Source organism: Coregonus lavaretus (assembly GCF_964263955.1).
Source record: "Coregonus lavaretus genome assembly, chromosome: 12".
NCBI lineage: Eukaryota > Metazoa > Chordata > Actinopteri > Salmoniformes > Salmonidae > Coregonus > Coregonus lavaretus.
The window spans coordinates 58,636,928-58,659,489 of NC_139999.1; the positions used below are offsets into that span (position 1 = coordinate 58,636,928).

Genomic DNA, 22,562 nt, shown 5'->3' on the forward strand with positions numbered 1-22,562 from the left:
AAGATGAACGAATACATGTAATTGATTGAAATAAAACAAGAGTTATGCGGGCCGAAATACAGAAAATACTCGATTATTTATCATTTCTTGTCGAATAATTTACCTCGCGTTCTCACTGTAAAATAGCTAGCTACATCCAAATAAGCAGTTATGTTTATTTGTACTAATAGCACAAACTCAGGGTGCATCAAGTTTAAAGGAATTCAGAAGGGGCGTGGCATCAGAGGTCTGGCGTTATGATTGTGAGCTCGATGGGTCGTCATGAGTTGCCAACCGACACATAAAATCCACAGAAGAATAAGTAATCATGAGTTTTTGCTATTAGTACATAAAAAAAATATTGTGCTTATTTGTACATAGTTAATGAGAGACTGGGTTGAATCGAATGCTCTGCTCTATATTGTGACGTTTCATTGATAACGACCTATTGGAGAAGCAGTTATGGCCATCTTCTTGTACTGTCTTTGGCAATATGGCGAAACTATCACCTATCCTATCAGAAGTTGGAACTATTACCATATTGCTTACACTTGTCAAATCTCCACAAATGTGTAGGTTCTAGGGTTAGATTTGGGATTAGCCCTCTATTTCCGCGCCCAGTCCCAACGCTCTTCCGGGTTTGAACTGAAAGGTCAAGACGCTTGGCAATAAATGTTCAAATACGTCCAAAGTTGCCTAGTCAGAGGAGGATGGAGCCTATAATGAGATTACAGTAGTTTAAGGACAATTTGAGATTTTGTTATCCTGGCTTTACTCAAAAATCGAACTAAGTTTTCAGACAACTGTCAAACATTCAGAAACGCTTATCTCTGCTAGAGTTCGCTAGCTAGCTAGCTGGTGAGTGGCTAGTTTAGCAGAAGTGAACTATCTTGAAGTAAACAATGGAGAGCAAGGACAAAGTACAAATGAGGACTCACCCACGCAGGTAATGTCTCAGGACTATCTAAATGGGCTGCAGAAGCGTGTTTCTCTAGTTTGAACATACTGTTAGCCTGATTGTGTTGGGTTGCTACTGGATAAGTAAGCTAGCATGCTAACGTTAGCTAGCTAGCATCATCCAGCAGAGATCCACAATCAAGCTCTAACGCGTTAGCTAGCAACTATCTTAACTTTAACTAAAGCTAGCTAGTTACCTATCACGCATATTTGATAACATTTTCAATGATTTGGCTAATGCTGTTAGCTAGCTACTGCTGTACATAGGCTAGCAAGCATGTTGACAACCACATAGGCCAACATTATTGGACATAACACATGTACTCTGTACAGTACTTTATATAGTTTGAACTACACTTGGGGAGGATACATTTTCATTCAAAATTAGGTTGTGGAACAACATTGTTTGACAATTCCGACAAATGTATATTGGTAACAAATTATGAGGCAGCATTATGATTGACACATTGTTATTAGGAGGCCCCTGCAGTCATACAATGCTTGTATCTCTTCATTGTCATTTTCTGTTTTCTCTGACCAAGCATTTACATCACAGGTGTCAGTCATTCCACGGAGGGCTGAGTGTCTGCAGGTTTTCGCTCCTCCCTTGTACTTGATTGATGAATTAAGGTCGTTAATTAGGAAGGAACTCCCCTCACCTGGTTGTCTAGGGCATAATTGAAAGGAAAAAACAAAAACCTGCATACACTAGGCCCTCAATGGAATGAGTTTGACATCCCTGATTTGCGTTGACAATTTAAGAAGTTAATGTCCACTTCAGTATGCTCTTGTCTAGGCATATTTGTTTTAAAAACCCATGCCTGTCTTTACTGTTCCACTGTATCTTGTGTCCTTATGAAACCTGATTGAGGCCAATACTGACAGCTCCAATGTTGCTTATCAAATTGCATTTACAGGATTCTGTTGTAGAATTCATATGACAGTTTCCCATTTTGTGTTGGATCTGTTTGTCATGGAGCCCTGGAGGCTCTGTTTTTAGATCGGTACATTACAGTGCCAGTGAGTTCAGAGAACATTTTACTCCACTGCTAACACTGGCATGTTTTAGGTCCTAAACCTATTTAAAATCAGAGTTGCTTTAAGTAGGACTCACTCACTCACAAGGTTTCCTAAACCCACTTTCCCTTTCCACCCTACAGGCAGTTAAAGAAGCTCAGTGAAGACAGTTTAACCAAGCAGCCAGAAGAAGTCTTCGATGTGCTGGAGAAACTTGGCGAAGGGTGAGTCCTGCATGTGTTTCTATTATGGACAGCTGAACCTAAAACGCCTGGCCATCCCTCTCTGACTTACACTACACTCAAGGAAGAAGAGTGACATAACAGCATGACATAAGTGTCACTCATGCAGTAAGCCCCTCCCTCCGCCTGTCCTAAACACTTCTTCCTCATTTCCTGTTACTCAACTTCCTGCTAGCGTGTCTGAGATTGACATGCTCTCTGGCATTGCGTCATGACTGACAGCTGATGGGTGTGTAAGTAAGTTGTGCTGCGCTAGTCACTGTATTGCTCCTTATTGATATGCCTATTTCAAGCATTTATAAAATGTACTTACTGTGCTAGAATAAGACTACATTCATTAATCTATTTACCTCTCAAACTAACCATGTAGGCCCTATGACCACAACTTTCTCACTGTGAACCCAAGGCATGTCACGAGTCGACTCATTGAGTAGTAGCCAAGGTACCTTATTTTTTTTCACACCTGTTTTCTATGCAGGTCCTATGGCAGTGTCTTTAAGGCCAACTACAAAGAGACGGGGGAGATTGTGGCCATCAAACAGGTCCCTGTGGAGTCCGACCTGCAGGAGATCATCAAAGAGATCTCCATCATGCAGCAGTGTAACAGGTGAGGCACCCTCCACTCAACCTCCTCTGGTTGCCTGACTTGCCTCTGTGTCGCCAGATTAAATCATCTCTTGCTATGTTTGTAACATTATTTGTGACCTGAAGAAGGTTAGAAAACATGGTTTTGCATTCTAAACGTATGATTAGTCTGATATAGACAACAAGGTACCAGAAGTAGGCTAAATGCTCATAAGGCTCTTTTGCATCCTCAGTCCCCATGTTGTGAAGTACTATGGCAGTTATTTTAAGAACAGCGACCTGTGGATTGTAATGGAGTACTGCGGAGCTGGCTCGGTCTCTGACATAATTCGTCTACGCAACAAAACGGTAACATGCTACATGAAACACGTTAAATCTGACTGAATATTAAGGGTGATATATGCTGTGTGTGTAACAACGCCTTCGTAACCTAAACTTGTAATGGGATATTTTGAAATGTTTATCAGAATGTGGCAATTATTTATGCAGATTTAAAGTAAACATTACAAAAATGTATTAACTGTTTTGTATACATTTCTGCTTGCTGTACATTTCAATATGGTTGTTTTGTGCAATCAGTCGTGGAAATAAGTAAAATTGTCTCACACTAGCTAGGTTTCCATTCAATTGGTGAAAGATTTTCATGCGAGTATTCTAAAATCCACATGAAGAAAATTAGCGCATTTTCCCACCAGGGGTGTTTCCACCAAACAGACTTGTTGCAAATAAAAAGCAGTGCATGACGACGCCATATCTCGCATAATACATTTTACTGACCCAAAAACATCCCATCATGTCGAACGATCAAATGATCTGTCGGCATTTATACAATTGTACTGAAACGTCCTGTTTCCATGACAGCTGTCGTGATTTGTATTTTTTAATAAACAATGACTTTACTCGCATAAAAACTGTGGATGGAAACGTGATTAGTGTCTTTTCCCTCACGTGTCTTGTAGCTAACAGAGGATGAGATCGCCACCATAGTGCAGTCCACTTTGAAGGGACTGGAGTACCTGCATTTTATGAGGAAGATCCACAGAGACATCAAGGCAGGGAACATCCTGCTCAACGCAGAGGGCCAGGCCAAGCTGGCTGACTTTGGGGTAGCGGGACAGCTGACGGTAAGGGATTCACCAGCTAACGGCTGGTGCAGATCATTGAGTCATAAGTTAATGAGATGAGACTGTTTTAGATGAACGTTTGATCTAGAACAGGGGTGTCAAGCTCAATTCCTGGAGGGCTTAGTGTCTTTGGGTTTTTGCTCCTCCCTTGTACTTGTTTGATAAATTAAGATCAGTTAGGAACTCCCCTCACCTGGTTGGCTAGGTCTTAATTGGACATGAATTGAAAGGAAATAACAAAAACCAGCTGACACGGTCCTTCAGGAATTATGTTAGACACCTCTGATCTAGGATGTTGATTTAACTCCTTGGTTTGATTGATCTGAACTATCTATTAATACCTGCCACATTGACTGTTGGTGTCCCCTAAAATTCACTATGTCAAATCTTGGGGAGAGGTTTAGAAACAAGACCGATCCGCCCAACCAATGAAAATAGTTGTACATTTATTTGACATCTTGCACGTGCAGAAAACTGTCTTGTCTAGTAGTCTCATCAGCTGATCCCTTTTTGATCTGTACTGGACCCAGCCAAGGGATGCTACTCTTCAACCAACTTTTTTTTTATATACCTTCAAAATATCAGTTTCGCCATCTGGGCTGTACTGTGTAGTCCCTTTTTTAAATTTTTTTAGTCATTTTTAGCAGACGCTCTTATCCAGAGCGACTTACAGTTAGTGAGTGCATACATTATTTTTTTATTTTTCATACTGGCCCCCCGTGGGAATCGAACCCACAACCCTGGCGTTGCAAACGCCATGCTCTACCAACTGAGCTACATTCCCTGCCCTGGACGACGCTGGGCCAATTGTGCGCCGCCCCATGGGTCTCCCGGTCGCGGCCGGCTACGACTTTTTAACATCCTGCATTAGAGTTAATATAGCTAAGTTGTTTGCGAGCAATCCACGACTAACCAGGACATCATAACGTTTTCTATATATCATGTACAGATGTCATTCATATGTCATGTCTACTACTTGTCTGTTCCTCAGGATACCATGGCCAAGCGGAACACAGTGATTGGCACTCCTTTCTGGATGGCCCCCGAGGTGATACAAGAGATTGGGTATAACTGTGTGGCAGACATCTGGTCCCTGGGCATCACAGCCATAGAGATGGCAGAGGGAAAGCCTCCCTACGCAGACATCCACCCTATGAGGGTGAGCCTATTTTTAATGTGTACAGATCTGGTTTTGTTATTGACGGAACTTGTCAAAGACTTCTCAGGCTTGAACCCCTCTAAAACCATTCTGAATGCACTGGCAAAAACAGAGAGAACTTGAAATGTGTGATTTTGTGTTGTTAAATTGTCCCAGTATGTGACTTTGTCTATTCTGTCATGCTATGTTGCTTTGTCATAGGCCATATTTATGATTCCTACCAATCCTCCACCGACTTTCCGAAACCCAGACTTATGGTCAGAGCTCTTCCGAGACTTTGTCATCCAGTGCCTGGTGAAGAACCCAGAGAACAGAGCCACTGCCACACAGCTTCTACAGGTAAAACAACCTATCTCACTGACACTGTCTGCTTCCCAAAAGTAGTGCGCAATCTAGGGAATAGGGTGTCATGGTGCGCAGGCACTGTCCCCATACCAAAACGACCTTATTCAGCCTAATACTTCTGTTTCCCTCAGTCCCTATCTTTATCTCTCCCACTCAATCTCTTCCTCTTTTTATCTCTTTCTGTTAATTTTCTCTTTCCTTCCATCATTTCTCTCTGGATGACATTTTCCTCTTGCAAAGAAACACGTTGCATGAGCAAACTAACTGTAATATTTTAGATGGGATTGCACATTATCCGAGGCCACTCATAGGGCTCTAATTTCGGCTGGCTCGAAGGAGTTGCAAGTGTCAAACGCACGATAGTTAGCAATTTCGTATTCTTAACTTTTACCATGTAAAAACGGGTTTGACAATTTACCTGTCTAACATCCGCTCGCTTGCGCTGAGGTGGGAGGGGTGGAAACATTTGAGGTGTGTCCTTAAAAACAAGCGCAAAAGTGACCGTTTCATGCAGCGCTAATGGGACGTTTTAATACCCATAAAAAGCAGGTCTTGACTAAACTCTTCCTATAATGCCATATCAAAGGCGATGCAATTTTTGTATATCTGCCTCTCACATAGGCAATAATACAATTGACAGGTGTTTTGTTTAGATGTGCAAATGTTATGCATAAGGACATTTAGGCCTACTTGTGCACACAGTGCCATGGAATGAGAGAAGCGATGATATGCTTCAGACCCCATCCTATTTAGAAATATTCTTGTTTAAAAAAAAAATAGATGCTTTTTTTCAGTTTCATATCAAGCCCTCCATAGGCTACCCTAGGCCCAGGCTACTAAGGCTGGTTCAACAGCAAAGCGTTGTCTTTCTTTATCCTGGCCTTGCAAAGTAGCCAATCCATAAAAGGTGTTTAAATGGTCTATTTGTCAGAGTGCCTTGAATTGAAAATATACTGCACATCCTAAAACACACACACACAAATATGCCTACCTGCATACTATATTTCAATTGTTCAAGTGTAGGCCTGTGGCGGTCATGTAAATTTCTCAGCCGGTGATTGTCAGGCAATTAACTGCCGGTCTCACGGTAATTGACCGTTAATTAACAAACACATTTAGCATCTCCTGGAACATCTACATTTTGGAAGTCCAATAAATCCATTATTTATTTTAGATAGGTCTAAAGAAACATGATATGAAGAAAATGTAGTCTATTTGAGAAGAACAGCGCACTCTGCATTGTCCTTATGTTTGGCCCTGATCTGGCTGTGCCATATGGCTGTGGGCTACACTAGTTCATTTAGCAGACAAGATTTGCTTAGAATTCCATGGCATTATTTTATAGTATGAAGAATACAATTGAACAAACTGAATAAAATAGAAAGGATATTTTCTCGAAATGAGTTGATGGAAACCGGTCCTCCTATATGCTTAATTTAGAGTGATTTATGCAACTTTAGTTGTGATACAAACATTGGGCTATATGTTTTGATTTATAATATATTCGAAGGCTACATTATGCGACTCTAATGACGATTTGAAAAAAGTAGCGTGAAAGGCATGAGCTCTGCTTTGTTATTTGCGCAGGCTGCACACACTTCATTAGTCTCTCATTCACAATTTGACAAGCACTTGATAATGCCTCGAATTACCCGGCTGCATCCCCTTTGTGTGGCCGTAATGCCCCCCACAAAAAAAATCCATGCCTTTTGCGGCCATTGGCCGTTGTGCCCTTGGGCTGAATATAATAATAATAATTCCCTTCTCCCGGCTGCGTGCTCCGAAGCACCTCTCACTCACATGGCTCGCTCAGATAGCTAAATTTTTATTAGCCAATGCCCGTCATATGATTGGGTCTTTCTCACAGGCTACAAGTGAAGACTGACACATCGGGGATGCAACTGCACGTGTCCTTATCCAGTTCCGAGGCGCATATCTAAGCAATGAGGCTGAGGTAAAAGATCAGAACGTTTAGCTTAAAATGTTGATAAACTATTAGGCTATTTCTTCACATAAGCACAGCAATGCGCACACTGCAGTAGGCTATCAGCGCAAATGCGATTATGCTTGTAATGCTTTTATTATATAGGTGCATTTCTATGGTAAAAATGATCTTCCCCAAACTTGAAACTCATGCGCTGCGTATGTATGCCTTTTAGGCTCTACACCCGTTGTAAAGCGGATTAATGTGCTTAATTTTAAGAAGTTATTTGGTTGGGATACAAACCTTATCAAAACATATAGGCCTATGGGCTTGGCTACATGAAAAAGTCAACAACAAAAAAAAGGCATGCGCTGTTTCTTGCCTTACTGCACACAAGCTGGCCATCATTCACAAGTGATAATATATCATTCACAAGTGATAGGCTAATATTGTCCCCCATCACACTATTCTTGATTTACTCTTGTCTTTATATATACTAAATAATATAGGTGTGAAGTTTGTTTTGATTCAGAATGGACCATTATCATGCACCTGTCTCGAAACGAGGGCAGGGGAATTTTTTTTTTTTTCCCGTGGTTCATTTTCTTTCTGGATGTTTTTTTGTTACTGGAGCCTATGCTATTTAATAAACATTTAGTATCAATCCACAATGGACCAGGAAGAGAATATTCTGTGCACCCAGACGAATTGGAGTTGATGTCAACTCAAAGACTGTCAATAACCTACAGTATTAAGCTCATTATTCAGACTGTGAAAATAGCAAACACATTTCTGACCCCCCCCCCCCCCCCGGATCTATAGCGCTACCGCCAGCGCTTAGATCTACCATTGGTTAGGCTTGTTAACCTTTTACTGCAGTGGACTAAATCAGGGTCACACAGAGTGATTCTTGATAATCTTAAACAAATCTACTTTGAAACAAAAGTATACACCTCACACATATGGTTATGGGCTGTACCATGTCAGATATAGAGTTGAAATGTATTCAATGTTGAGTTTGCATCCCAATATTACACTTTATATACATAAAATAAATGTGTATTTGTCACATGCGCTGAATATAACCTTACCGTGAAATGCTTACTTACAAGCCCTTAACCAACAATGCAGTTCAAGAAAGAGTTAAGAAAATATTTACTAAATAAAGTAAAACAAAATAAAAATAACACAATAAAATAACAATAACGAGGCTATATACAGGAGGTACCGGTACTGAGTCAATGTGCGGGGGTACAGGTTAGTTGAGGTAATTTGTACATGTAGGTAGGAGTAAAGTAACGATGCATCGATAATAAACAGCGAGTAGCAGCAATATAAAAACAAAGGTGGGGGGGTGTCAATGCAAATAGTCCGGGTGGCCATCTGATTAATTGGTCAGCAGTCTTATGGCTTGGGGGTAGAAGCTGTTAAGGAGCTCTTTGGTCCTAGACTTGGCGCTCTGGTACCGCTTTCCGTGCGGTAGCAGAGAGAACAGTCTGACTTAGGTGACTGGAGTCTTTGACCATTTTTTGGGCCTTCCTCTTACACCGCCTAGTATATTGGTCCTGGATGACAGGAAGCTTGGCCCCAGTGATGTACTGGGCCGTACACACTACCCTCTAGCGCCTTACGATCAAATGCCGAGCAGTTGCCATACCAGGCGGTGATGCAACCGATCAGGATGCTCTCGATGGTGCAGCTGTACAACTTTTTGAGGATCTGGGGACCCTTGCCAAATCTTTTCAGTCTCCTGAGGGGGAAAAGGTGTTGTCGTGCCCTCTTCACGACTGTCTTGGTGTGTCTGGACCATGATAGTTCGTTTGTTATGTGGACACCAAGGAAATTGAAACTCTCGACCCGCTCCACTACAGCCCCGTCGATGTTAATGGGGACCTGTTCGGCCCGCCTTTTCCTATAGTCCACGATCAGCTCCTTTGTCTTGCTCACATTGAGGGAGAGGTTGTTGTCCTGGCACCACACTGCCAGGTCTCTGACCTCCTCCCTATAGGCTGTCTCATCATTGTCGGTGATCAGGCCTACCACTAAACTTAATGATGGTGTTGGAGTCGTGCCTGGCAATGCAGTCATGAGTGAACAGGGATTACAGGAGGGGACTGAGCACGCACCCCTGAGGGGCCCCCGTGTTGAGGATCAGCGTGGCAGATGTGTTGTTACCTACCCTACCACCTGGGGGTGGCCCGTCAGGAAGTCCAGGATCCAGTTGCAGAGGGAGGTGTTTAGTCCCAGGATCCTTAGCTTAGTGATGAGCTTTGTGGGCACTATGGTGTTGAACGCTGAGCTGTAGTCAATGAACAGCATTCTCACATAGGTGTTCTTTTTGTCCTAGTGGGAAAGGGAGGTGTGGAGTGCGATTGAGAAGACATCACAGAAGAATGAAATATAACGAAACTGTTTGACATAGAAACACCAGATTTTTGTCTGGTTTTTAAGAATCTTTAATTATTATTATATTAATAACGTTCCACCCATGAGGCCAAAGAGGGTGCTTTTGGTCATCGACTGCACAAAAGGGCTACAATAGAGCCCAAAATGCGCAATCCCATCTTCTGAAAATTGAACTGTAAGTTTGCTCCCTCAAACTGTTTCTTTGCAAGAGCAACATGTCGCAATCTTTCTTCTAACTACGTGTTCGTTACGATAGATCACCTGGACGATCTCGGGTGTTTTTTTCTAGGCGATTAAAGGCAAGATTAATTCAATGGCGTTGCACTGCACTACTGACAATGATGTGGGTGTCTGCTCATTCGTGTTGTTGTTTGTACATTGTGTGTTTGGCTTCCTGCAGCATCGGTTCATTAAGGCTGCTAAGCCCAGCAGCATCCTCAGAGCTCTGATCACAGATGCCATGGAGATCAAACTGAAGAAAGTGGAGGCCGAGCAGAGCGAACAGGACCAAGAGGACGAAGACAACTCGGTACACACACACACACACCACTAAAGCTTAGGCCTAATTCATAGTTGGCAGCTGCAGGGCCGCAACAGACCGCGAGCCCATTATCATCTATTTATGAGGCTAATTTAATTGGCTTTTATTAACACGAAGACCTACGTCACAACGGACTATAAACACCAGGACCCTACCACTTTATTTCATAAGCTGAGGGGAAATGTTGCTACTCTCTAACACTGTAGGCCTTTTCATAGACAGGGCTATGCATGCAGGACTGACAATCCATGAGATTGACATGCATCGAATTTTTAAGCACATTTTGGAGCTATACATTGTTTGCAAATTACAATGGAGTAATACAACATTAGATTTTGGGTTAAGCTCAAAAGGCATGTGTAAGTTTTATATTCTTCTATAACAAATGCAGTTAAATATCATTGATTGAAATGACCTGCAGAACATTTTAGCTTGTGCCTCGTTGGCATACTGCTATTGCTCTGCCCTGATATTACACACTTGAAACATCAGACTGCCACTATTCAATATAACCTACCAACTGGTGGTCCTCCGTAGCTCAATTGGTAGAGCATGGCGCTTGTAACGCCAGGGTAGTGGGTTCGATCCCCGGGACCACCCATACGTAAAAATGTATGCACACATGACTGTAAGTCGCTTTGGATAAAAGTGTCTGCTAAATGGCTTATTATTATTATTATTATGATCCATCACAGGATTTTTCCAAATCACAGTGTCACATGTAACTTTGTGTGAGTGACTGTGTCGTCCAGTTGCACAGTCGTGACCGAAGACGTTGTTTTTCCCAATCAGGACGAAGACGAGGTGGACCAGGGCACGATGGTGAGAGCGGGCATGGGTGACATGGGCACCATCCGGGAGGTGGGCTCGTTAGGGGACACAGCGAGGACCATGATAGAGTACAGCGACACGGACACCATGGTGTCTCAGCTGGGCACCATGGTGATCAACTCGGACGATGATGAGGAGGCCGGCACCATGAAACGTAAGTGACAGACGCCCCAATGTCATAGTTGATTTATAATACTCTTGTTAGAGTTGCGTTGCAATCCAGTGTGAAAGGGAATGTCATGTCTAGCCATTACGTGATCACTGCAGACTTTTGGTATTGAAAGATACCAAAAGAAAGAGTTGTGACATTGTTTTGTTTAATGCTATGACAAGGTATCATTAATCTATCACAGTGTGGTGCATTCTGCATCCCAAGCTTCAAATTGGCACATTGAACCCCTCTCATCTCCCCTGCAACTTGTTGTAAATGAGAATGTGTTCTCAACTTATTTTTTGTTTTGCATTTACTTATTTTAAAAGGTAAGGTTAAATTAACTAATAAAACAAAGTTAAATCTCTAGAATTTAAAAGTGCTATAAGCGAGTCCAGATGCAATCAGTTTAGGGTTGTCCATCCTATTTCATGCTTCCGTTTGAAACCACTGTACTGCATACAGTGAGATTGTGGTAACATCATTGGGCTTGGAGCCACACAGTGAACCAGTGGACCCTGTGGCCCTCCAGGACCCTTCAGTGGCTGCCTGCTTTAGCAGCTGTCTCTCCAAGGCCCACTAGATGGCATAGGTATTTCACTAGGCTGAAGGGGACATTGTTTCCCACATTGTATAGTGCTGGTTGCTGCTCGGATGACCACCAGAGGTGGGAAGTTCCAGAGAATAAAGAGGGTTTAGGAAAAGGTTTATGTAATCTGACATTTTGCCATTAGTTGTCATCTGGAGAATGCCAAGCAGGGGTAGAATTGGGAGTGAATGAATGTGAATGGAGTAGAGTTCCCAAAGAGAGAATCTCATGGGTTATATTATGATATGTGAAATATGTTTTTGTCCACAATGTCCAAACTCAATGCCTGGTGATTGGACAGTGGTGAGTTCCCTGAGTGATAGTCTTTTTTCAATTCCACTCCTGATGTACGTAATTTTTTTGGGATGTACATTTTTTTTGTAATTTTTTTGTAATTTTTTAAACATACGACTATCTTTCAAAGCTGCAATATGTAAAGGTTTGGGCGACCTGACAATTCACATAATTATGAGCTATAGATCTGTCATTCTAATTGAAAGCAAGTCTAAGAAGCAGTAGATCTGTTCTATGTGTGCTATTTCCATGTTTCCCGTTTTAAGTTTTGTTTTTGCATCTTATACTTTCGGTTCTGTACACCAGCTTCAAAAAGCTGAAAATACAATATTTTTGGTTATGGAAAATATGTTTCACAGAGGTTTAGATGGTACAATGATTCTCTACACTACCTGCTTTTGTCACATAAACTGAAATTAGGTGAACTATTAGAATTTTAGCAACCAGGAAATGGCGGAGCGATTTCTGCATATTGCATCTTTAACCTTTCTGTCAGTTTTCCCCTTGAGGACAAAGACTGGTTGAAGTGTGTGGGGGACTTAAATAATGAATGTGTTTTTTCAGGGGCAGTAGTGTGTCTGGATCTGTTTGTGTCTTTCTCCCATGATGCTGCATACTTATGTGCAGACATGAAACATGATCCTTTTAAGTCGATAATGTTTCAGATTAATGGTGTAGGATGTCAGGTTCCACTATATGGGATTGTAAGATATGAGGTTTTATTTAGAGACAAAACATTCACCAGTTTGGTTTTGCACTGGCATGGTAGAAAATACAGAAACCCATAGAAAACGGCTAGCTTCTTGGCCAACAGGATGTCCCTGACCTGGCTTTTCTTTTTTTGACACATGCTCAGCTCAGCAGAAGACCCTATGATGCTGTGTGGCCAGGAATCAAATCCCAGGGATGAGTTCTCCCTGTTTTTAACTCAAGCTGGGTTAAATCATTTATATTTTGTTCAGTGACGATGTCCCACTGCTGGGCTTTAGTGCTTCCTTGGTATCTACTTCTGCGTTAAGTCAACTCCGGGGTGGTCTATCATCGCAGGCCTAGCGTGCATTGTGGAATACTCTGACTTTGTTCCTGGCAGGAGTTTTCATTGTTTGATTTTGTGTCCACTGGGGCAATCTGCAATATGCCTCATGAGCTTAATTCAACTGTCGTGTCGTACCCCATGAAAAACAAGCTTATATGTTGGGTTTACTCCAATGTTTGGAAACAAACACTATAGCCTTAAAACATGGTTAAAACTATAATTTTGATATCATATATGGTCAGTCCTTGCATCCATAGCTCTGTATGAATTTGAGTGGTTACATTTCTCCAGCCCCATCCCTCAGCTTTTTACTGAAGAGGAACAAGGAGAACACTTTGTTATCTAGCTGATGGCTGCAGATTCTGGATCACCTAGCCTCCTCCTTTAGATCTCAGTGCTGCTTTTGACACTGTTGACCACAACATCCTCCTGCGGCGTCTTAGAGAGCACACTAATCTCTGGAACTGCTCTGGTTCTCCTCCTCCTACCTGTCCAATAGGAAGTAATACATTACGATTTTCGGAGTCTACGGTCACATGCGGTGTCCCACAGGGGTCCGTTTAGGGTCCTATTCTAGTCCTAATATTACAGTGCCTTCAGAAAGTAGTCAAACCCCTTGACTTATTCCACATTTTGTTGTTACAGCCTGAATTCAAAATGGATTAAATATGTTTTTTCTCACCCATCTACACAAAATACCCCATAATGACAAAGTGAAAGCAAGTTTTTAGAAATGTATTGAAAATGAAATACAGAAATCTCATATACATAAGTATTCACACTCCTTTGCTATGAAGGGCCAAATTGAGCTCGGGTGCATCCATTTTCCTTTGATCATCCTTGAGTCACTACAACTTCATTGGAGTCCACCTGTGGCCAATTCAATTGTTTGGAAATGATTTAGAAAGAAATACGCCTTTCTATATAAGGTTGACAGTGCATATCAGAGCAGAAACTATACCATGATGTCCAAGGAACTGTCCGTAGATCTCCGAGATATAATTGTGATGAGGCATATAGCTGGGGAAGGGTATAAAACAATTTCTAGAGTGTTGAAAGTTTCCAAGAGCACAGTGGTCTCGATCATTGAGAATTGCAAAAAACATGGAACTACCTAGACTCTGCCTAGAGCTGGCCGTCCGACCAAACTGAGCAACCGGGAATGAAGGACCTTGGTCAGGGAGGTGACCAAGAACCCAATGACCACTCTGAACTACATAGTTCCTTGGTTGAGATGGGAAAATTTGCCAGAAGAACAACAGTCTCTGCAGCACTTCACCAATCTGGGTTTTATTGGAGAGTGGCCAAATGCCTGGAGTTTTGCAAAAAGGCATGCGAAAGACTCTGCGCATAAAGCAAAATATTCTGTGGTCTGATGAGACAAAAATGTAACTATTTTGCCTGAATGCTAAGCACTATGTCTGGGGGGTGAAAAAACAGGCACAGCTCATCATGCGTCTTAACATCATCCCTACCGTGAAGCATGGTGGTGGCAGCATCATGCTATGGGGATGCTTTTCAGTGGCAGGGACTGGGAGGCTGGTAAGGATAGAGGGAACAATGAATAGAGCCAAATACAGGCAAATTCTTGATGAGAAGCTGCTTTAGAGTTCAAACGACCTTAGACTGGGGGCGAAGATTTACGTTCCAACAAGACAATGATCCCAAGCATACAGCCAAAGCAACGCTATAATGGCTTCGGAACAAGAATGTGGAAGCCCTTGAGTGACCCAGCCAAAGCCCAGACTTGACTCCCATTTTTGAAAATCTGTGAAAAGACTTGAAGATTGCAATTCACCGCCTCTCCCCATCTAACTTAACAGAGCTTGAGAACATTTGCAAGAAAGAATGGGAGAAAATCCCCAAATCCAGATGTGTGAAGCTGGTGCAGACATACCCAAAACGACTCAATGCTGTAATCGCTGCCAAAGATGCTTCTACAGGGTATTGACTCAGGGGTGTGAATACTTATACAAATGAAATGTGTTATTATTGTAAGAGACCAGGGAGACGATAAGGAAATGGCAGAATAATTTAGCATCCTGTGAATTAATATTAAGCCAAGTCTGCTTGGAGGGGCTTGGTGGTACAGGCAGCATATTGTCATAGGTCATAGAACACACTCTTAAAGGGATTACTTTTTCTTTACACTAGGCATAGCATTTAATTACATTTATTTTTCTTCTGTAAACTGGTGTTTGTATTCCTCTGGGTTTTGACTGTCATGGAATGAGTAACACCATCTTACTCTCTTCAAAATGTCTCTTTTAACCACCAGTATCTTCCCTTTCAGGTCCATGGGGATTCAAACCATTTGAATGCAAATTCGATGTTTGGTTGCATGAAAACTGCCCCGTATATCTATAGAATACTAGGTGACACTTTACTTGACACCCAGCGTCATAACACGTTATGACACGGTCATAATATGTCATGACCCATATTTACACCTGTTGTGACATATTGCTTTATTTCATGGCTGGAATGTAATCAGACCCCTTGTCTTTTTGCACATTTTGTTACGTTACAGCTTTATTCTAAAATTTATTAAATTGTTTTTTCCTCCCTCATCAATCTACACACACTATCCCATAATGACAAAGCAAAAACAGGTTTTTAGACATTTTTGGTAATTTGTCAGGCCATTGGTAAAAATAGAAAAGAGTAGAGGGCCTAGAGAGCTGCCCTGTGGTACACCACACTTTACATGTTTGACATTAGAGAAGCTTCCATTAAATAACCATTTGAGCTCTATTAGATAGATAGCTCTGAATCCACGAAATGGCAGAGGTTGAAGAACCATATCACAAGTTTTTTCAACAACCGGTTATGGTCAATAATGTCAAAGGCTGCACTGAAATCTAACAGTACAGCTCCCACAATCTTCTTATCATCAATTTCTTTCAACCAATCATCAGTCATTTGTGTCAGTGCAGTACATGTTGAATGCCCTTCCCTATAAGCATGTTGAAAGTCTGTTGTTAATTTGTTTACAGAGAAATAGCATTGTATTTGGCCATTTATTCCAACAGTTTGCTAAGAGCTGCCAGCAAGCTTATAGGTCTGTTAGAACCAGTAATGGCTGCTTTACCATTCTTGGGTAGCGGAATTGCTTTGGCTTCCCTCCAGGCCTGAGGACAAAGACTTTCCTCTCGGCTCAGATTAAAGATATGACAGATAGGAGTGGCTTTAGAGTCAGCTACCATCCTCAGTAGCTTTCCATCTAAGTTGTCAATGCCAGGAGGTTTGTCATTGTCTATGGGACTCCCGATCACGGCCGGTTGTGATACAGCCCGGGATCGAACCCGGGTCTGTAGTGATGCCTCTAGCACTGTGTTGCCACTCGGGGGGCCCTGAAAGTTTGTTTCTTAAATCCTTTGTTGTTGTAATTAATTATTTGCAGTCATGTTTTAAAACACATCTTATTTTAAATAATTTGTAGAAAATACACTTTGACACTGTCAAGAAGCATTATGACCATCATAATCATATACTGAACAAAAATATAAACGCAACATGTAAAGTGTTGGTTTCATGAGCTGAAATAAAAGATCTAAGACATTTTCCATATGCACAAAAAGTTTATTTCTCTCAGATTTTGTGCACAAATGTGTTTACATCCCTCATAGTGAGCATTTCTCCTTTGCCAAGATAATCCATCCACCTGACAGGTGTGGCATATCAAGAAGCTGATTAAACAGCATGATCATTACACAGGTGCACCTTGTGCTGGGGACAAAAAATGTGCAGCTTTGTCTCACAACACAATGCCACAGATGTCTGAAGTTTTGAGGGAGCGTGCAATTGTCATGCTGACTGCAGGAATGTCCACCAGAGCTGTTGCCAGAGAATTGAATGTTAATTTCTCTACCATAAGCCGCCTCCAACGTCATTTTTAGAGAATTTGGCAGTACGTCCAACCGGCCTCGCAACCGCAGACCACGTGTAACCACGCCAGTCCAGGACCTCCACATCTGTCGTCTTCACCTGTGGGATCGTCTGAGACCAGCCCCAGCTGGACAGCTGATGAAACTGAGGAGTATTTCTTAATGTAATATAGCGTTTTTGTGAGGAAAAACTCATTCTGATTGGCTGGGCCTGACTCCCCAGTGGGTGGGCCTATGCCCACCATGGCTGCGCCGGTCAGTGAAATCCTTAGATTAGAGCCTAATGAATTTATTTCAATTGACTGATTTCCTTATATGAACTGTAACTCAGTGAAATTGTTAAAATTGTTGCATGTTGTGTTTATTTTTGTCCAGTATATAAGCCAGATAGGCCTATCACGTACAGTGAGGGAAAAAAGTATTTGATCCCCTGCTGATTTTGTACGTTTGCCCACTGACAAAGACATGATCAGTCTATAATTTTAATGGTAGGTTTATTTGAACAGTGAGAGACAGAATAACAACAAAAAATCCAGAAAAACGCATGTCAAAAATGTTACAAATTGATTTGCATTTTAATGAGGGAAATAAGTATTTGACCCCTCTGCAAAACATGACTTAGTACTTGGTGGCAAAACCCTTGTTGGCAATCAGAGGTCAGATGTTTCTTGTAGTTGGCCACCAGGTTTGCACACATCTCAGGAGGGATTTTGTCCCACTCCTCTTTGCAGATCTTCTCCAAGTCATTAAGGTTTCGAGGCTGACGTTTGGCAACTCGAACCTTCAGCTCCCTCCACAGATTTTCTATGGGATTAAGGTCTGGAGACTGGCTAGGCCACTCCAGGACCTTAATGCGCTTCTTCTTGAGCCACTCCTTTGTTAACTTGGCCATGGTGGAGGAGATCTCTTTGGTCTTGGCCATGGTGGAGAGTTTGGAATCTGTTTGATTGCTTCTGTGGACAGGTGTCTTTTTATACAGGTAACAAGCTGAGATTAGGATCACTCCCTTTAAGAGTGTGCTCCTAATCTCAGCTCGTTAACTGTATAAAAGAAACCTGGGAGCCAGAAATCTTTCTGATTGAGAGGGGGTCAAATACTTGTTTCCCTCATTAAAATGCAAATCAATTTATAACATTCTTGACATGCGTTTTTCTTGATTTTTTTGTTATTCTGTCTCTCACTGTTCAAATAAACCTACCATTAAAATTATAGACTGATCGTTTCTTTGTCAGTGGCCAAACGTACAAAATCAGCAGGGGATCAAATACTTTTTTCCCTCACTGTACTTATGTCAGTCATCTGTCAAATATGGTGTCTTGTCCTGCACCTGAAATGTGCTCCTGCATTCATTCCAGTCATCAGAAACCGAGCATGTCTGACATCAATGTGTGTGCAATTACAATGAGCATTTAATATGGTCAATTTCAGAGAATGTTATATAACATAAACATACTTTTGACAAGTAGACTATAGTGTAATGGAATGTTTTGCCTTGTGTGGTAGGTTTTGTGGGTTTTGACACTCTTATGTAGGTGTCATAACCAGCCATAAAATAATGCAATATATGTCACAACCGGTCTAAATATGTCATGAGTGTTATGACCATATTTAATGACAAGTTATGTCAGCTGTTATGTCATATGACATGATAACCATTTCATAACGTGTTATGATGCTGGGTGTCAAGTAAAGTGTTACCGAATTCTACAGTGCCTTCAAAATATTCGTACCCCTTTACTTATTCCACATTTTGTTGTTACAGCCTGAATTCAGAATGAATTCAATAGATTTTTTTGCTCACCCATCTACACACAATGCCCCATAATGACAAAGTGAACATTTGTTTTTAGAAATGTTTGCAAATGTATTGAAAATGAAATACATATATCTCATTTAAAAAAGTATTCACACCCCTGAGTCAATACTTTGTAGAAGCACCTTTTGATGGCTGTTACAGCTGTGAGTATTTCTGGGTAAGTCTCTAAGCGCTTTCCACACCTGGGTTTTACAATATTTGCCCATTATTCTTTTGAACATTATTCAAGCTCTGTTAAGTTGCTAGACAGCTATTTTCAAGTCTTGCCATACATTTTCACAGGGGCGCAACTTTGGTTTTAGGAGTGGGGTGGGGGGGTAGTTCAGCTTTAATATTGCAGAAAGATTGTGGCTTCCATCAATATAATTTCCTGAATCAGTTCTAATCCCCCATATATATTTTTAATACATTTTCCTTTTATTTTCCCCTAACCCACTCCTAAAAGGTAGGCTATAAAAATAGCTTAAGAGAAAGTGCAAGTCTCCAACTCTGCTCTCTTCAAACTACATCTAGCATATTGGCTGATATAGCCCAGTATTTCAGTGTAAGGGCCTTACATTTACATTTACATTTTAGTCATTTAGCAGACGATCTTATCCAGAGCGACTTACAGTTAGTGAATACATATATATTTTTTTTATACTGGCCCCCCGTGGGAATCGAACCCACAACCCTAGCGTTGCAAACGCCATGCTCAATCAACTGAGCTACATCCCTGCCGGCCATTCCCTCCCCTACCCTGGACGACGCTGGGCCAATTGTGCGCCGCCCATGAGTCTCCCGGTCGCGGCCGGCTGCGACAGAGCCTGGATTCGAACCAGGATCTCTAGTGGCACAGTTAGCACTGCGATGCAGTGCCTTAGACCACTGCGCCACTCAGGAGTACACGCCTTGTGAGATTCTGGTAATTTAACCTATTTCTTAAGATATTTTTGTGCATTTCCTATAGGGCGTAAAATGGCTGGGACCATGGCTGGCAAGTGAGCTGCGTCACATACGCCTAAAATAATATTGCGGGACTGCGCTGGGGTTTGGGACCAGTTCTTGCGGTAGCGGGTGGGAGTCAGACAGAAAGCCAGCGGGTGTGGGATGAATAAATCGGTGCCGCGCAGACCTCTACTGTGCACCATGACAGTGAAGCCTGTAACGTTAGAGCTGTTTATTACTGACTGTGTCAGTGTGAAAAGTAGAGAGTTAGCTAGGGAAACTGACAGATCAATAAAGTTACATTGCCATACTGACTAATACAACTCACATTGCACTGATAAAACATCAGAATATAAATCTTCAATCATTTGGCCGATGGTTTCATCGTTTGATTCAGGTGTAGTTTGATTGAGGCAAAAATAATAGCTAATGTAAGCCAACTTTTGGCCAGCTCTCTCTCTAACAGTACATCAACTGGCAAAAGCTTGCCAAGTTCATTTACTTCTGAAACAGGACAAAACAAAGGCTACGAAACATTTCCATACAAACAACTGCTGTTAGAAAGTAATAATAGCCATATCGCTGACAGATAACTAGAGGCTAGAGCTGACCTGGCTGTGGTAGCTACTCATTAGCGTAGCTTATTCATTCTCCTCAGTCGAGAAGGGATGAAACATTAGCTAACGTTACATGTCAGTTACAATACTAGCTCAGCACTGCGAATAAACACTAGTTTCGGGGGTTTTCTGTTAAGTTAAACAGCAGTTACCTTGCCAGTCAACTAAAGAGTTGCCAGTTTCTGTATTGCTACCTTTTACAACTCGGTGAAAGAGGGCAACACGTACACACTGAACCATGCTCAACTCTGCCGTGCTGGTCCAGCCAGCCTTCCAGAAGCTTTGCCTTCAAACAGCCTGTCAGCCCGCTCTGTGGTGTCCGCACGGTCCTAAATCCAGTCGTTTAAACACTCCAAACAGCCTACCCGACCGCTCGGAGTAACTACAATGTTGTTGATCCATCCTCAGTTTTCTATTATCAGGATAATTAAACTAGGTAACTGTATTAAAATCACCATTGGGCTCATGGTGAAATCCCTGAATGGTTTCCTTTCTCTCCGGCAACTGAGTTAAGAAGGACGCCTGTATCTTTGTAGTGACTGGGTGCATTGATACACCATCCAAAGTGTAATTAATAACTTCACCATGCTCAAAGGTATATTCATCGTCTGCTTTTTGTATTTTTGCGAGGCTTTGGAAAAACCTCCCTGGTCTTTGTGATTGAATCTGTGCTGGAAATTTGCTACTCGATTGAGGGACCGTACAATTATCTGTATGTGTGGGGTACAGAGATGGGGTAGTCATTCAAAAATCATCTTAACCACTATTATTGAACACGGAATGAGTCCATGCAATTTATATGACTTGTTAAGCACATTTTTACTCCTGAACTTATTTAGGCCTACCATAACAAAGGGGTTGAATACTTATTAACTTAAGACATTTCAGCTTTTATTTTTTTATTAATTTCAAAAAATGTCTACAAACATAATTCCAGTTTGACGTTATGGGGTGTTGTGTGTAGATCAGTGACACAAAATCTCAATTTAATCCATTTTAATGTGTAAAAAGTAAAGGGGTGTGAATACTTTCTGAAGGCACTGTAACTTATGAAAGTTAACTGTTGTCTTGAACGTTGGACACTGACACTGCTTTTTCGGTGCAGGCCTAGGGAGAGATGAGACCATGCAGCCCGCCAAGCCGTCCTTCCTGGAGTACTTTGAGCAGAAAGAGAAGGAGGCCAACTGTCACAACAACAGTGGAGGAGACCCAGAACACAATGCTGACAACCGCAAACTGCCTGCAGAGGGAGACCTAGAACTGGTAAGTAAAGAAAGTGACATGCCTCTAGTAAACCGTTCTACTATCATTGTTTTAACCTATGCGGCTGTCTGCTTCAAAACAAACTACAATGTAATGAAATCATTGCAAGTTGTGATATGCTTAGCGGACATCTAAGTATTATTGACATTTCTTCCAAATAACTGAATCCCCTGATGAGCTAGAATTTAGATTTCACTCCAATGAATTACAATTAACCTTATGGGCCGGTTTCATCACACAGATTAAGTCTAGGCTATACTCTATGAAAGTGAAGCATTCCTACGTCATACTTCCGGGTCGTGTCCCATAATCTCTTGACTGAACACAAACAAGGTCATCTAAGATATGTATAAAATTATATTCATATTTGTGTATTGATTTAGTCATACCAAAAGCCTTTTATTAAAATAATTGACTCAAGAAGGAAAACGCATCGCCGAAAAGTCTAATTTGGACTACATCTCCTGCTGCTTTGATAGCATGCCGGAGCATGCATGCTTGAGCTGAGGACTTACAGGACTGCTTTTTATTCCAGTACTAGGCTTAATCTGTCTGGGAAGCTGGCCCTATGAGTTCATTTATTGAACCCCATGACTTAAACTCAACAAATAAGGTGCAATGTTGAGCATCAACATATGGATTAGGCCTCCATCAGGGATGTAGTGGAGGGTAAATCTTACTTTTTACCACTCCATCCCTGGCCTACATATTCTGTTTAGTTTAAGACCACAGAAGAGGGGTATGGAACATGTTAGGCAGCAGTTTTGCTTTCTTGCCGAGCCACACTAGTCGTGTTTGTTGTTTTTGTAGTTTTGTTACGTTAAAAGAGACTGAAAGGCGACTGTCGAGTGACTCCAGACGTCACGCTGGCA

The 22,562-nt window shown here is 41.7% G+C and overlaps 1 protein-coding gene across 1 annotated transcript in view; it reads left to right on the plus strand.

The window, feature by feature from the left end:
- The first annotated feature begins 610 nt into the window (after positions 1-610).
- LOC311139000 (serine/threonine-protein kinase 4-like) overlaps positions 611-22,562 on the plus strand; it is a 39,641-nt gene continuing 17,689 nt past the window's right edge. The window contains exons 1-10 of the mRNA XM_084173825.1: positions 611-925; positions 2,097-2,177; positions 2,674-2,802; positions 3,014-3,128; positions 3,740-3,904; positions 4,896-5,063; positions 5,265-5,402; positions 10,139-10,267; positions 11,072-11,264; positions 21,533-21,690. Coding sequence (XP_084029951.1) covers positions 882-925; positions 2,097-2,177; positions 2,674-2,802; positions 3,014-3,128; positions 3,740-3,904; positions 4,896-5,063; positions 5,265-5,402; positions 10,139-10,267; positions 11,072-11,264; positions 21,533-21,690 — 1,320 coding nt within the window. The 5' untranslated portion in view covers positions 611-881. The remainder of the gene's footprint in view (positions 926-2,096; positions 2,178-2,673; positions 2,803-3,013; positions 3,129-3,739; positions 3,905-4,895; positions 5,064-5,264; positions 5,403-10,138; positions 10,268-11,071; positions 11,265-21,532; positions 21,691-22,562) is intronic.